The sequence below is a fragment of the Halichoerus grypus genome, chromosome 11, assembly GCF_964656455.1.
Source record: "Halichoerus grypus chromosome 11, mHalGry1.hap1.1, whole genome shotgun sequence".
Taxonomy (NCBI): Eukaryota; Metazoa; Chordata; class Mammalia; order Carnivora; family Phocidae; genus Halichoerus; species Halichoerus grypus.
In genome coordinates this window covers 95,288,016-95,304,166 of record NC_135722.1, presented here as the reverse complement: position 1 = coordinate 95,304,166, position 16,151 = coordinate 95,288,016, and the positions used below count along the sequence as shown (strand labels likewise).

The 16,151-nt window shown below is 51.1% G+C and overlaps 1 protein-coding gene and 1 long non-coding RNA gene across 8 annotated transcripts in view; one reads left to right on the top strand and one right to left on the bottom strand.

The window, feature by feature from the left end:
- Window positions 1-16,151, top strand: part of GRIK4 (glutamate ionotropic receptor kainate type subunit 4) — a 416,727-nt gene that overhangs the window by 242,452 nt on the left and 158,124 nt on the right. For all 7 annotated transcript variants that reach the window (XM_078058853.1, XM_078058852.1, XM_078058851.1 and 4 more), the window contains 2 exons: window positions 10,546-10,643; window positions 15,112-15,277. In XM_078058853.1, coding sequence (XP_077914979.1) covers window positions 10,546-10,643; window positions 15,112-15,277 — 264 coding nt within the window. The remainder of the gene's footprint in view (window positions 1-10,545; window positions 10,644-15,111; window positions 15,278-16,151) is intronic.
- On the bottom strand, window positions 10,505-15,142 carry LOC118550404 (uncharacterized). Its single transcript, XR_004924544.2, has 3 exons — window positions 15,011-15,142; window positions 11,155-11,343; window positions 10,505-10,627 (listed from the first exon to the last, which is right to left on the bottom strand). It is a non-coding gene; the product is annotated as an uncharacterized LOC118550404 (long non-coding RNA).

Below are 16,151 nucleotides of genomic sequence, written 5' to 3'. Positions count from 1 at the left end.
AACCACTTGCTTATTCAGTCGGCCAGGCAACACACATGTAGTGAGCGCCGGCTGTATTCTGTTCTAGGCAGGGGGGATTCAGCAAGGAGCAGCTAGAAATCCTCGCTGGCCGAGAGATGAAATTCTAGCACGTGACGTTCTTGGTTGTGGGGAGCTGAGGCTCTGCTCTAAGTTGGGGCGGTAACATTCCGATGAAAGTAAGATTCCAATTTCCCTGCCATCTTCCGAATGAAATCAGAAATACCAGCGACAACGTCTTGTGAATCTCCTAGTCCGGTCTGTAGTGGTTCCTTGTCTAGGAGGACAGGTCTCTGGCAAGGATCCAGATTCTTAGATAGCGCTTTAGAGCATTCTTCCAAAAGCCAACGCCTCCTGCCTTCCCTTTGGTTCTTCAGGGCTTCCCTGGCGGAGGGGAGAGCACAGATTGCGCATTGTGGGTGGAGATCATTAGCACATGTAAATTTCCTCTCCCCGTGACCCGTGCAGCCTGGCTTCTTAAAGTCAATACTTCTAAAATATTAAGCCAGATGAATCAGGGGAATAAAAGAAACTGATATTTTTGTTCCACGTTAGAGAGCTTTGGGGCATCTTTTTCATGCCCTTCTTTTAGGCACCAAGTATTGTATTAGCTAGTAACCCTTGGTTCAGCTTTTACATTTCAATGTGTTTGAGGCATGATTAGCATTTGTTAGAAACAGGGCTTCTGGATCTTTCTACCCCAAAGGCCTTTCATCTGAAGCCAGAGCTCTTCCCCCACAATGGATTTTAAACACCACCCAGATAGTTCATAGGAAGGTTCCAGCCCAGCTATTTCCCTCCCAAAGTAAGGGCGAGAACGGGTGGTGGGTTAGTGCTGTGGGCTACAGCCAGACAGGGACTGGATTTCAGTGACAGTGTTGGGGGAAGGAGATAGGAGGGAGACAGGGTCCCTGGATCAAGGAGAGACCATAGCTCTGTGAAGCCTACTTTGGGGCCTCTGTGTTATAAAGAGCAAGAACATGGGTTTTAGAATCAGACTGGCCAGCTTTAAATCCTGGCTCTACTGTTTACTAGCTATGTGACTGTGGACAGGATGCTGACCCTTTTGCACTACAGTTTCTGCGTTGGTAAAATGAGAGTGATGGTGATGTCGCCTGCTGGGGTCATGCGGAGTACAGCACGGGACGGTGGCGGTGCGGCGCCTAGCTTCGGGCGTGTAACTGGCATTCAGGAAGCGGCTGCTGTGGACTTCGCTGTGGGCTCCCACCCCCTCCTCTGAGCAGGCTTCCTTCCCCTCTTACCATCGTCTGCCTCTCTCCTCTGTTCAAAGTTCAGCCATCCCTACGCAGCAACACCATCTACCAGCTCCTCCCAAGGGGCCCGTCTTAATGTCAGCACACCTCCCGGGGCATCCATCGTAACTGGACATTGCCTTTCTCTTTCCAGTTTTCTGGGCTTGATGCCTCTGACAGTGTTGAGCCTTTGGAAGTTGCCGTGGGCCACCCAAAGCCAGCTGCCGCTCAGTATCACGGGCTGTGTTTTCCCCAGGCTAGGGGTCCAGGGCTAATTTGCATTATTAACTTAAAGCTATCTGAGTCAGTCTGGAGCCCTGAACAGTGCCCCCAACCTCACACCTGTCACCCCTGGCCAGACACTCTGCTCCCAGGGGGCGAAAGAGACTCTAGCGGTGATGTTCTTGGTTGTGGGGAGCTGAGGCTCTGCTCTAAATTGGGGCGGTAACATTCCAACAATGGACAGTAGTACCGACTTGCAGCAGTAGGTGAGTTTCTAAAAGCTCTGTACAAATTGCGCTTTCATGAATCATGTTCGGGGTGGGAGTATCCGTCGAGGGGAACAATGACTATTTCAAGAATCCAAGATTGCAAAGTGTAAAGAAACTGAAGATGCCGGCGTCCCGAGTTCCACCTCCTCATCTGATGATTCAGAATGAGGCTGGGAGGTGGGAAGTACCAGCCGGGGGTATCATTAATAACAACCCCGGACACTGGAAAGTTACAAGTACAAAAATCACCTCCTGCTGTGCCTGGTTCACCTAGATGTTCATATAGTGGGTTTATGTAAAGCAAGGGTCACCCGTAGGGCTTCCTCAAACCCAAGTCGGGTTCCCTTCCCCTCCCTGCCCCTTCATCATCGCCCCAGGCTTCTTGATGTTTGACTCCTTCCATGCAGCTCCACCGATCTGAAATAAGAGGGCTAAACAAGACCCATGAGGTCATCCCCCTCCCACCTGGCCCTTTCCTTTCCCGGCGTCTGTATCTTATGTCCACCTCAGCCTTTCTTGTGCAGGGAGGGTCCCGCAGGCCTTGCCCCCTCTCTGTTCCATAGATCAGCGTGTCTCCCGCGGCTGCCGAATTGGAGCTTAACGGAGTGCCCACCCCCTTATCATCCAAACACCCGGAGGCACCTGCTGCTGCCAGAGCCAGTTCGAAGTTTAATCTACTGCAGAGCTAGAAGCAGGGGCCTCCCTGTCAACCCCCACCTCTGCCGTGGTTTGTCTCTGTGAGCCCAAGCGTGCTATCAGCTGTCCACACTGTTTCCCCTGGAAACCCCAAGGCGTGCGGGTTATCGGCCCCACGTGGCCCCTGTGTGCTTGGACAGGGGCCCGGCGTGTGGTGTTCCCGCTGTGAGCTTGCTCCTCCTGCCCGAGCTCCCCGAGCTTCTCACAGGCTCCATGGGAGTGACCTCTGGTGATTGGGAGCCACCTCTAGTAAGAGAGGGCGAGCATCCCTCCATCAGTTCAATAGAACAAATCCAAGGCAGCACAAGGGGAAAAAGTGAGAAGCCACCAGAGAAAGTCACACATATAGTGATGAGTCATTCAACAAACATTCCTTGCTCCCCACTCTCTGAACTCCCCATGTCACGTGTGCAGAATATGGACTCAGAAATGCATTGAGGTGCAGTGCTTAGAAATCATCTGGTCTGACCTCCTCATGGTTGGGGATCAGATGGGGAAACTGAGGCTCATAGTCTTTTCCAGGAGGCGGTTAAAACCCAAACATCCAAAGAGTGACGTAAAGTTCAGTAGTTCTGCCGTGTAGCTCAGACACGGGCAGAGGGCGGTCGGAAATAGGTCTGAGGTGTAGCCAGGAGTCAGGTAAGGCCTTTGGGCGGGACCGCGGAATGTTTGGTGGGCAGAGAGAAGGGAAGCAGGCACCCATGCAAACCGTATAGGAGCGTGAGCAAGGGCTCAGGGCAGGAAGCAACTGTGCCTTGGGCTCAGTGACAGATGGGCGTGGCTGGAGCAGAGAGTTTCTGTGGGGCAGTGGTGAGGGCCCGGCTTAGAGAGCAGTGTAGGATAGGGGTCAGGTTCTGGAGTTGGACACAGCAGGATCCCAGTCCTGGCTCTACCAGCACCTCGGGCTTATCTTCTGTGCCTCAGATTCCTCATCTGTAAAATGAGAATAATAACAGTTCTTACTTCAAGAGGTTATTTTTTTAAAGATTTTATTTATTTGAGAGAGTGAGAGAGGGAGCATGAGCAGGGGGAGAAGGAGAAGCAGAAGCAGAAGCAGAAGCAGGCTCCCCGATGAGCACGGAGCCCCGCGGCTCAGGCTCGATCCCAGGACCCCAGGACGCTGGAATCATGACCTGAGCCGAAGGCAGACGCTTAACAGACTGAGCCAGCCATGCTCCCCTTCAAGAGGTTTCTTAAGGATTTTTTTTTTAAAGATATTTATTTATTTATTTATGAGAGAGAGAGAGAGAGAGAGAGAGAGAGATCGAGATCGAGCACGAGCAATGGGGAGGGGCAGAGGGAGAAGCAGACTTTCCGCGGAGCAGGGAGCCCAATGCGGGATTCGATCCCAGGACCCTGGGATCACAACCTGAGCTGAAGGCAGGTACTTAACCGACTGAGCCACCCAGGAACCCTGGTTTTTTGAGGATTAAATGAGATGATGCCCTTGTAAGACTTGGAGCTGTGCCCGATATAGGGTGAACTCTTGATACATTTTACATTGCAGCAGTAGTAGAAGAGGAATTCGTAGAGTAACTCCTCCCTGGTGCCTGGCACACGGGATGCCCCCGGTAGGTGCTGCTCTCGTGGTGGTTTGGGGCCAGGCTGAGGCCATGGGTGAGGGGGAGCCAATGACAGTTCTGCGATCTCTGACCAGGGAGAGCCCCACCGTGGGGCGTGACGACGCAGAGCCTGGCACTCTCGCCCTCACGCGCCCCCCTCCTCGGCTCGGGGACCAGCAAGGCCCTCCCATTTGGCCCACTGTGCGCTCTCGGGCGGGGGTCGAGATGGGGCACGCTCCTGCAGGCTCTCGCACAGGTGTGGTTCTTCCAGGTGGATCGAGGCCGTTGTTTGCTTTGCGCTGGGACAGTCCGGGCTTCCCTTTGTGCTGAGTGTGCAGCACCACCAGACCCACAGAGAGACACCTTGCCCTCCGCCCCACTTGGCTTCAGCATCGTGACATGTTTTGATGGGAAGCGCTCTGGGTTCTCCCAGCCCCCTCTGGTCCACCTCATTGTCAGCTCCCGATGGCCAGGCCCGTTCCCTGCATGGGCTCGGGGAGTCGCTGAGTAGCTCCCCGGAAGTGCTGTGCTGTAAGTGAAGAGGACCATGCCCCCCCGCCCAGGAGGCCACCCCTGCCCTAGAGGGCCTAGTGGTGCCCATGGTTAACCTGTCTATATTATCTGCATCACAGCCAGACCCTTCCTCTCCCTGCGAAGACTCAGAGAAGGACTTGGGATCCAGGCTGGAGCTGGTATCTTGAGGGGAAGAAATCCTCCCCGCTTACAACACCACATCAGGGTCGTTTATTCCAGCAGCTTCTCTGCCCCTTGTCTTCCAATGCCTCGCTGGCTGGGAAACTTTGTTGCCATGGCAATGTCACTGATGTCTCCCCATTCCCTCTCTTCCCTGCTCCCTGGGAGGCAGAGGTAAAGTGTACCTCCCTCCCCTCCCGTCCCTCCCACAGACTGCTCAGGGCCCTCACGCAGATGGCCTGGGCCTCTCGAGTCTGGGTCCCCGAGGTTTCAGAGCTGAGGCCCTTCATAAACAGTTTCCATTTGTCTTGAGCAGGGCATCCCTCCTGGGGAAAGAGAGAGCAATTCCCAGACACCAGGAAATCCTCGGGCCATAGGGAATGGATAATTTTGCATCATTTCAATTCAGTTGAGCAAACATCTGTTGAGCAATTCCTTTTAGCCAGAGCTGAATTGATGTGACCTGAGCCCTCAAGGAATTCCTGGTCCAGTGTGGGAGATGGGAGATGGACACTCAGAACGGAAGGCACAGGTCCACAAACCCGCAAGGCTAGATGTTTTTAGAATCCAGAACTTCCCAGATATTGGAAAAGTCATGTGGTACATACACCATAGCTTAAGTAACATCTCCAGGTGGGACCTGGGCCAGAACCCCATATTCAAATACATGCGTACCTATATTCAAATATTCACATACTATAAATAGCCTCACATCTGTCCATTTAGATCAGATTTGCCACCAAATGAGCTTGATGAAAACCATCCAACTTCAGAGCCTTTTGGATTTTTGGAATTGGGAATAAGGGATTTTAGCCTTCTATTAAGAATTTATTTTTAGGAGAAGCTTCTCTCTATTGAGGCCCAACATAATGAACCAGCTTGGGGCAGAAGCTGGCCAAGAATTCAGAGAACAGGGAAGCTGATCAGCCTCAGCAGCTCCAGCGCAGAGCTGACTCAGAGCCACAGTGTGATGTGCATATAAGGAGGAGGAGGTGTCTTCTTGCCTAGGGGCAAGATCTGAACTGGGCACTGGAGGATCAGTAGGAGTTTGTGAAGCAGAAGGGCAAGAGAGGGCCTAGACCATGGTTGTGTGGAAGTGCTAATGGTGCTAATGGACTCCTTCTCAGAAAAGTGTTTTTATTCTTTTTTAAGATTTATTTATTTATTTTAGAGAGAAAAAGCACGTGCACAGGAGCAGTGGGGAGGGCAGTGGGAGAGGAAGAGAATCTCAGGCAGACTCCCTGAGATCATGACCTGAGCCAAAACCAAGAGTCGGCCACTCATGCAGCTGAGCCACCCAGGTGCCCCACAGAAAAGTGTTTTTAAATGAATAAAATAAAATAGATAGGATGACCAAGAAAACCAGCTATATGGAAATGCAGTTATAATATTTTTATAATGATATATTTTATAATATATATTTTATATTTTATAATATATTTTATAATGATATATTAAAAATGTGTTTCTTTATTAATGTACTAAATAGCCAAGCCTAGCAACATGTCCAACTGCTAGTCTAATTTTGAAATAATAATATAAATGATCTCTTAGGATTATCTGTAACACTTCAGGGTGACAGGAAAACATTTGTGATGTTTGTTGGTGACAAAGTCAGAGGTGCTGTTAATATACTGTGGTTTATTGCCTATGTTCAAAATTGAAGGAAATTCTAGAGTTCAGTTAGGAGAAAAAATAGTGATGTCATTTCCGCCCCCCCCAAGGTGTTCACAGACCACTGACTTCCACCCCAGATCTGAGGCAGCAGGTTAAGAATCCCTGGGCTGGTCAGGGAGAACTACTTGGGAACAGGCTTGAGTAGGAAAATAGGAAGCATGCTCCGGGTAAGCTGGCGTGAAGTAGCCGAGAGCACAATGGGAGAAAGGTGTGGAAAGGTAGTATCTTGAGGAGATCACATACAATTGGATTTTACTTGCTCCTCAGAAGAAACTTTTCTTATGGCAGTCTGTATTTTATAATGACATGTTATGAAAGGAATACATGCTCATTATAGAAAGTGAAGGGGAAAAAAGGGGAAGAGAGTCATACAGTGTCAGCAGTCCCCATGAACGTCCAGTTAAGCCCCGTGAACCACGGGAGGCTGCGTGGTACAGTGGTGAGCGTGCTGACCCGGGGCCCAGGGATTGAGGGTGTGCATCCTGACTCTGACCTTCAGCCTTTTTGTCCTGTTTTCTCGTCCGTGAAAGGAAATAATAGTTCCTGTCTCATCGGGTCATTCTGAGAATTAAATAAGTCCATTTGTACAGAGCGCTAGAATGGACCATAATTAGGACTCAGTAAACACAGGCTTTTATAACATCTTCCCTTCATTCCTGAGCTCATACCTGGTTTTTGTATTTGCTTAGTTGTAGCCTTCCTATACCTCTACGTATAATTTTATATCCTTCTTCTTTCTCTTAATATTATTTCATAAATATTTTTAATACTCTTATAAACTGTTTATAAGCATTTTAAATACCTAAACAATATTTCATGTGGGTATATGACCCACACTTTTAGGTAAGTATTCCCTTATAATTGGACCCTTAGCTTATTTCCAATTTCCCACGGAAAATGTTGAGCAGGCTTCCGTGTGGTTCACCAGCTATTTATTGAGCACGTAACTCTGAGTCAGGCCCCGTGCTGGGTATGGAGAGTGCAGAGGTAAATAAGACACGCTTTGTGCCCTGCAGCAGCACACACACACCTGTGTTTTAGGATTATAATTTGTCTCACAGTCTGGAGAATGGATTGGAAATGAAGAGTTCTGGAGACAGAGAAACCCCTGAAGAGGCAGGTGGAAAAAGGGGCTGACTTCGAACAGTCACAATGGGAGTAGAAAGGAGGGGACGGTGGGCAAGCAGGTCAAGGGGTCAGAACCCGGCCACTGATGGGTTATAGTGAGTGGATTCAGTGAGGGAAGCCAAGGAAAAGTCACAGGTGTCTTCCGCTGGGAGCTTGCGGAGCTGAGTGGGGTGAAGTGGAGTGGTTCAGGGCTTTGGTGCCCAGTGGATCTCTGAGTTCAAGCCCAGCTCTGGCATTTATTACCTGTGGTCTTGAACAAGTTCTGTCGATGTTCTAAGCCTCAGTTTCCCCATCTGTAAAGAGGGACAAATACTGCATCTTCTTCCTAGAAGCATGACGGCCCAATCAGATTATGAGAAATATCCAGCACGTGTGGTGCAGTGGGCATAATGAGGCCGTGTGGCAGGTCAAGGCCATTCTAAGCACTCCGGGTGTATTAATTCACTCTGATCCTCCTGCCACCCCTACTGTTAGAATCCCTGTTCTAATGATGAGGGAGCAGCCCAGAGAGGTTTGGTAGGAGAATTAGAGTGAATTCTCAGGGCCTCACAGCTAGAAATGACAGAGCCGGGACTCAAACCCAGGCCGTCTTGCATCAGAGTCCAAGCTCTAAATGACTGCTTTCTGCCTCTCCGCCATGGACATGGTGAGTCCCTGTGGCAATGTCCCTGTGGCAATGTCTGGCAGGGGTTTGGAACGAGATTTTGTAACCCAGGACGTAGGTCAGAGTGCAGGATCACCTGGGCACAGACGAGAGTGGAGGTCAAGGCAAGGGTGACATTGCCCAGGGAGAGGGAGGCACGGATCACACTGGATTTAGCAGGTGGAGAACGAAGAGGAGTTGGCAATGGAAGTGAGGAAGACTGATCAGAGAAGCAGGCAAGAATCAGGGCTGGGTGGTGTTAGGAAATTCAGAAGAGCAATGCCATCAGTAACATCAAATGCTATGAAGAGTAGGATGAGAACCGCTAAGAAGTCACTGGTGACTTTGGGAAGCAGATTCAGTAGAAAGAGATGGGGTGGGGACCTGGTCTGAAGCACTGGGAAGGGATGCGTGAGGTGGCCGCAGGAGGTGGGTGGCCTTGAGAGAGCAGAAGAAGCACCCGACAGGACGGGGCCAGCACACTCAGCTTCAGATAGCGGTTCTGACCTGTGTGAGGTGAGTGACCCTGGAGGAGTCACTGGACATCCCTTGGATGCTGTTTCCTTATTGGTAAAATCAGGAACTGAGATTCACCCCTGAAACTGTTGTCATCTGATGGCCGATGACTTAGGACACCTCACAGGCAACAAGAGCGAAGCCTGCTGAGATCGCGTGAGCTAACTTACACGGAAACTGCTTGAACCAGGCAGAGTCCTCTTCGGAGATGGAGCCTGCCCGCCGTTACTTTGTCACTGGGAATGGTTCTGACACAGTACAGACGGGCCCCCCTCTGGTACCCAGGCTCTCTTGGGCAGCTGAGATCCGTGGTGTAGATCTGTGGTTTGCATGGTCAACGCTAGGATTTGGATCTGACGTTCTCCCCACTGCCTATACCCCATGAGGGTGATCACGTGGCCATGTGGGCCAATGGTTAGGACCCTACCCTAGGGGAAAGAACATCTAGATAGCAGGGGTGGCTTTGTAGCCGACTCAGCGAGGAACCTTGCACTGATCCCTCAACCTCAGTTTACTGACCTGAGAAATGGCTCAGCCTGATTCTTGACGTGAGTAGGAAGAAAACGTGTCCAGAGGCAAGCTTTGAGTTTTGCAGGGAAGAATGCCTTACAACGTGTCAGGGAAACTCTGTGCATATTCCACGGGGCAACTCTTGGGTTCTGATATCACGTTGTGTGTCCTGAGAATTATCTCAAGTTCTGTCTGTCATCTCCTTCTTCTCCCGTCTTTCCTTTCTTGGTCGCTCGTGTTTTAAAATCTGAGATTCTCTCTTCTTCTGACCACGTAGCCCACCCATCCATCCATTCATTCAATGAATATGAACTGGGCAACTAGAAAAACATGCGCTGGCCACTGAGGAGGTGAGAAGTGGGGCTTTAGAGAGAAGGATGGCTTAGCTCCTGCCCTGACGGGGTTTGAAATCTAGTGGGAGCAGAAAGACATCTAAGCAACAAGCTGAAATAGGCACATTTACAAGTGTCTTAGTACAGAGGGACAGACCGGAGGCCTCAGGAGCCCTGGGGAAGATTAATTCCACATAAAGGAGCCGGGGAAGGTGTAAGGAGGAGACATTCGAGGTGCTCTGTGACAGGAGAGTGTCCAGAGTAGAGGAAGGAAGGGCTCCTTCTCCACAGGGAAGCCCAAGACACTCAGGGAAGCAGGGGCAGTGTGCAGGGGTCTAGGTGAACAGGAGGGGCAGAGGGTGGCATTGAGACATGAGACCCCCTTCTTGCCTCTCACTCTCTTTTTTGTGCCTCTCATTTTCTTTTTCTTCTTATGTCTCTCCTACTCCTTTTGGCTTTAGCTGAGTCTGATTTCTCCTCTCTTGTCTGTATCATCCTCACCACCCTTCCTCCCTCTGCTTGTCTGCCTTTCTTCTTCCCCTTCCTCTTTATATTTGATAGGCTAACAGATTGCACGGCAGGTGACTGTTCCGTGAGCGGGGCCCTCAGCCCCTGTGTCAGCCATGCCTAGCCGTACCTCCCAACACCCACACTGCAGGCCTGGTGGGATGGCGTCTGCAGGTTTCCGCCATTAGCCTCTGTCCTTCAGTGACAGCCAAGAAAATTTATACATCCTGTTGGCTGTGGCCGTATGTTGTCATAACCTGGGTCATTTCCTCATTTAATACCGTCCATAAACTCCAATAAAACTGTTCTGGAGTCCCATAGTCCAGAAAAGGAGAGGCACTGGGTTTGGAAGCGTGTGAAGGGGAAGGGAGTGAGGAGGGGGGGTGGAAGGTGAGGATCCAGCAGGTGAAGGTTAGACTTGAGCCTGAAACCCAGGCAGGGCACCCAGCCCACATCCCACCTGATGAGTGCCTTGTTTCCTTTCCTGCTGCCCACGCTTGGTCCTGTTGCTGACTGCAGTGTGTCAGATCCTCCCCAAGGGGGTGGTCGCTGTCCTGGGACCCTCCTCCAGCCCGGCCTCCAGCTCCATCATCAGCAACATCTGTGGGGAGAAGGAGGTGAGTGCTCTACCAGGTTGGGGGACCATCTGCGGGCTGGCAACCCGTGCCCCGGGCCCAAAAATATCACGGATCCTCGAGGTCTGGAAGAGCCTATTTGGGTCTGGTTGGTGTTACCAATAACAACAACATCACAACATTGAAAAGAAGTGGTCCTTTGTTGGGCATTTATTTTTCCCAGGTGGCTTGGGTGGAGGAGACACAGAGGAGAGGTGTCACAACAGGATTTTCAAACTGAGCTCCTCTGGGTCTTTGAGTCCCCAGGGGGCCCCTTGTTAGAGGTGGTAGAGGGTAGAGGCTGTGGTAGGTAGTAGTCCGGGAGGCACCGAGAGGGCGGGAGTCTGAGCTCCCCAGGAGCTGCTTCCTGACTATCCGTTTAGATATCGGGATTCTGGCGAAGAATGCCTTCGGGAGGAGGCACTTCTACATTTTATTGCTAAAATAAAGTTTGAAACCTCTGTCTTATAAATTCTCTAGAAAAAAGTTCTCTTTCATTTTCTACCCCATTCACCAATTCCAGTGTTTACTTCTTCCGTCAGTGAATTCTTCCTCAAGTGTCACCTGGACCTGGAGCCCCTCTAGTTTCAGTGTTGAGTTCATTTCCTTTGGCTCCAGCTCCATGGGGGATAAAGATAGTCGGGGATGAGTTTCTGAGTAACAGCCTGCTCCCTGTTCCATCAGCTCTCTCCTTCCTCTTCCCCTGGAGAAAACAAAGTCAAAAGTTTGTTTTTGCTTAGCTCATTGCCGGAATCCTTCCTAGCTTCTCCTAGAATCTGTCTGCCCCTTCACAAAAATCCCTGGGAAACGGTGGCAAATATCCGCTCAGCCTCTCTCTGGCCTCAAGGGCCTTCTAGCCAGGTCCTTGAGAACAAAATGAGCTTGGTGGTAGGGGACGCAAGATCAGGAGCCAGGGAAGGGGCAGGCCAGAGGGACAGGGGAAGGAAGGATCAATCTTGCACCTCCTGGGGCCTGGAGGCTCAGCCTTCCAGAAACGTTAGCTTTGGGAGGATCTGATTCTAGACATAGGAGAAAACCCACTGTAGGACAGACACCTCCTCAGCAAGCTGTCTCTACCCCACACCCTCTGGAACATACCCCCTTGACACCACCACTTCTTTTTATGATCAGTAGGCTTGGCGAGTCCCTGTCGCTTGGGGCAAAATAGTTATCTTCCCTATTTCATGAACCCACTCTCAGCATCATGACCTGCACTTTAAAGTGTTGGGCTGCCCTACCCCAGTCCTGTGGTTGGTTTTGCTGCCCCAGGGCTGGGCCACTGCCCTGTAGACTAAGCCCCCTGAGCCTTTTTGCCCCGGGTCAGGTCTCTGTTGAGAGCTCCCCATCCCTACCCCCTCAGATGTCCTGAAAGATGACTCTTGACCCATCCCGGCCAAAAAAGGAGCTTCTGCCCCTACTTTATCCCCTCCATCCACGCATATCTCAGAGGCCCTGGCCCCACAAAGTTAGAGCTGATGTTTAATTTAAATCTTTCTTGCCATGCTCCAAGTAGCAGCTCAGATCTGTGGCAGGCTGTTATTCCAGCACCAGTCACTGGGATCTTCACCAAGTGAGGTTGCCAAGACTTCAGCTACCCATTTCCTCTTTTCTCCTCCCTCCCTGCCTCCCATCACACTGCCTCACTGTTCCTTACGGTCACCCTCCCAACCCCCACTCCAAAATGGCCTCCTTTGGGCTTCAGTGCCACGTTTCCCTTAACCCTGTTTGGCATTTCAGGCCAGAGGCAGAGACCCTGATTTACAACCATCTCCCCCACCCTGCCACTTTGGCCCCTGTGCCAGTGACCAGCCAGCCAGGTCGTGCTGCCCTGGGAACGGCCAGCCGGTTACCCCTCCTTTGTCTGGTCATGTCCCTTCCAGAGTAACCTCTCCTCTCCGTTCAGATTATGCATTTCTTTTCATATTATATGAGGCTGAACTGGCTCACACTGATTCCCCTCCACTCCAGGGAAAAGAAATGGAGTTCTCACCAAGGAGTTCATTCCTTTAAATGCCGCTAACAGCTCTTTGGCCTGTGGCTGGCTGCGTTCTGCCTCACCTCTCCTTCCCCACACACCTCCACAGTGACTTGCTGGGATGCATTTGCAATTGCAAATCAATTATGGATTGATCTTTGTCCTAGAGAGAATCAGCAGGATCCGCCTGGGCCATCCCTGCCTGGGCCCATCAGAGCAGCTCGCTGATTCTCCAGCAGCCTTCAAGATGGCAAGCTGTGCTGGAAACTTCCCACCAACTCCGCTTCCTGGAGGGGTCCCTCATCCCTCACCCCCCTGCAAGGACAGACTCAAGAGCTTTTCCAGGAGCCCCTAGATTTGGGGAGAAAGGGGGAAGGAAAGGGGAGACAGCATTGCTGGAACACTTGTAACATGTTAGGTCCTGAGCTATAATGCCCTTCGTATGCAGGCTCTCATTTCATCCTCCCAAAGAGCCACAAAGCACCCATTAGCATATCCGTCCTAAGGAAGCATAGACAGGTTCAGCAGTTGGCCCCAAATCATACAGCAGAACCTAGATGCAAACCCGAGTCTATGACCTGTAAAACCCATTTGTCCTTCATTTTCCTGAGTATCTTTCCTGATCCATCTCTAGGGTCTGTGGCTTGAAGGGTATTTCTACAGGTACATTCTGTTGGGGTAAGTTAGCTGGAACCCTGTAGGCCGGATGGCCACACACAGAGGGCCTGGGTCAGAGATGCTCAAATGTGTAAGCCAGCCAGCCTGGCCCCCCTGCCCCCCTGCCCCTGCCTGGCCTTGGCCTCCATCTTGCCCCTTTGTGACCTGTTTTTCCTTTCAAGGTGCATTTGTTATTCTTTTTAGACAGATTGTATGGAGTGCAAAATACAAGCTGGGAAGAAAGACCCTTTATGACACTCCTCAGATCAACGTCCCTCTTCTGAGTCTTCTCTCATAACTCACTAGGCTTTCTCCAGGTCTGCATTTTTCAGTCTCTCTGTGGTTCAAGGGCTAATCCTAGTTGGATTCAGGAATTTTCTCCCTAGTTTCTGCTAAATCTTTCCCTTCCCTTCCCTCAGTCTCAAAGGAGCTCCGGTCTCTCTGGCTGACCTCTCCCGGAATCTTAACAGGACAAGGTAGCAGAATCCTACAGACACCATTCAGCATCCTCCCAGACTCTGGGCCAGCCCCAGCCGAGACAATTTCTGCAGTCATTTCTAAATAACCCACTCTAGGGGCGCCTGGGTGGCTCAGTAGTTAAGCGTCTGCCTTCAGCTCAGGTCATGATCCCAGGGTCCTGGGATCGAGCCCCACATTGGGCTCCTTGCTCCGCAGGAAGCCTGCTTCTCCCTCTCCTACTCCCCCTGCTTGTGTTCCCTCTCTCGCTGTGTCTCTCTCTGTCAAATAAGTAAATAAAATCTTTAAAAAAAAAAAAATAAATAAATAAATAACCCACTCTAGGAGCCAGTGAACTCACCACCAGGAATTTCTTCCTGCTCTCTACCCTCAATCTTACTTGCTTTAACATCATTCAAAACCCATGCTCGCTGTGACTTGGCCCTCCCGTAGCACGCTGGTCCTAAGGGAGGACATGAGTTGAGGTTTCCTGAGTCCATCTCCGGTAGAAGCACCAAGTAGCTCTCCTGGCTCTGGGTACCAGGGATGAGGGTGACAAAATAAAATCAAGGTGGATGGCAGCTTATTACGCTTTAACTTTCCTATTACCTACCCAATAGCTTAAGCTACCAATACAGCAGCATCTGGGCCTGTTAATATCTCTTCCCGGGAGAAGAGAGGCAGGAGGTGGGGACAATGCCTCCTGGAAATGTCAGTAATAGATACAGAGGGAAGCTGACACTGTCCTAATGAAGCCAGATCACGTTTTTATTTACCTGGCTCCACTTGGAGGCTCTCTGGACGGCTTCTCAGCCTGCGGTGCTCCCCGCTCCGTGTGCATGTCTGCGGAGGAACCCATCCCAGGCTGTCACACAGGAAGTTTGCTGGGAGCTGGTTTGTACACATTTGTCGACCAGGCTGGGCTGATGGGGCTCCTTCCTTAGTCCCCAGGGCAGTGTTTTTCTCTTTTTGCCGCCTCTGCTCTGATTTATTAACTACCAATAAAATATCATAAGGATTATGGCTTCGAGAGCCTTTTGTCTGGCTGCCTAGCAGTGGGCAGTTGCTCTGAGAATAAAGACCATGATTTTGCCCCCTCGGGGCCACAGACCCAGCACCAAGGTCCAGAGCACATTTATACAGGTCTCTGGCCAGAGGGGTTCTCATCCTGGGTGTTCCTATTTTAAGCATCGTCCAGGACGTCATCTTGTCTTCCTCCTGGGGCGTGGGTGTCCTGAGTCCCGCAAGCTCCATCTCCACGGGAGCGTGGCAAAGGTCTTACCTAGAAGAACCCGCTGTCCACAGCCTCGCCGTCCTCGTGCCTGCTCTCCTTTGCATTCATTCTGGATCCTCCCTGCTGCCTGTTTTTGCTCCTCCTCCCAGGTCCCTCATTTCAAAGTGGCCCCCGAGGAGTTTATCAAGTTCCAGTTCCAGCGATTCACAACCCTGAACCTCCACCCCAGCAACACGGACATCAGCGTGGCTGTCGCTGGGATCCTGAACTTCTTCAACTGTACCACCGCCTGCCTCATCTGTGCCAAAGCAGAATGTAAGCTTTCCCCCGCCGCTCCGCCCCAGGCGTCCCCACTTGTTTGTGGATTTCACCCTGGTGGCTTTGGCCTTGGCCGCGGATCCGCCAGGAAGGGGAGGGCTCCCTCAGATGGCGGGGGTGATGATCAGCCACTTCAGGCATTCCCATGTGTCCTTGGCTGTTTGCCTGTGTGTGTGTGCATGCGTGTGTGTGTGTGTGTGAGAGAGAGAGAGAGAGAGAGAAAGAGAGAGCGCGCGTGCAAGCAGTCCAGAAACACCCTTTGCCAGGCATGGGTGGAACAGAGAGAACTGGGTTACAGGGAGACTGGCCAACCTCTCAGCCTTTTTGCATCTGCAAACTCAATTCCCACATTTTCAGCCTCATTGTGAAGGAGCTACAAAAAGAGAGAGAGAGGGAAAATATAAAATTGGATGCATTTTGTATTTGATGGGCTGAAGAGCTTCTTCCCCTGGAGAGCGGGTTTTGCTGATGGAACAAGGTCCAAGGGCAATGCCTGATAAAGCACTTTTTTGCAAATGCAGGTTTTAAAAATACGGTTTATCTGACTCTCAGACAATTTGTAATGTAAACTTAGTGTTTATGAGATTTAGCTAATTTGAGCCAGCACTTTCTAGCAAATCTGTGCATCTGCCTGCTCCCGGTGACCGCTGTGCACCCACATGTGGTCAGGCAGCTGCTGGGCACTGCCTGCCTCTGGGGCCCTGTACCCGAGCCCCATACATCTGTATCCTGTGCAGCTCGCCTGCAGGTCCGGGTGGGCTGGCCGACGAACGTCCTCCCCGTCAGGGCTCCTGTTTATATGGGTTCTTAGAACTGCTCTCCCCACTTAAGTCCTTTCTCCGCCCTGGAATTGCTCCAGCATCTGTAAACA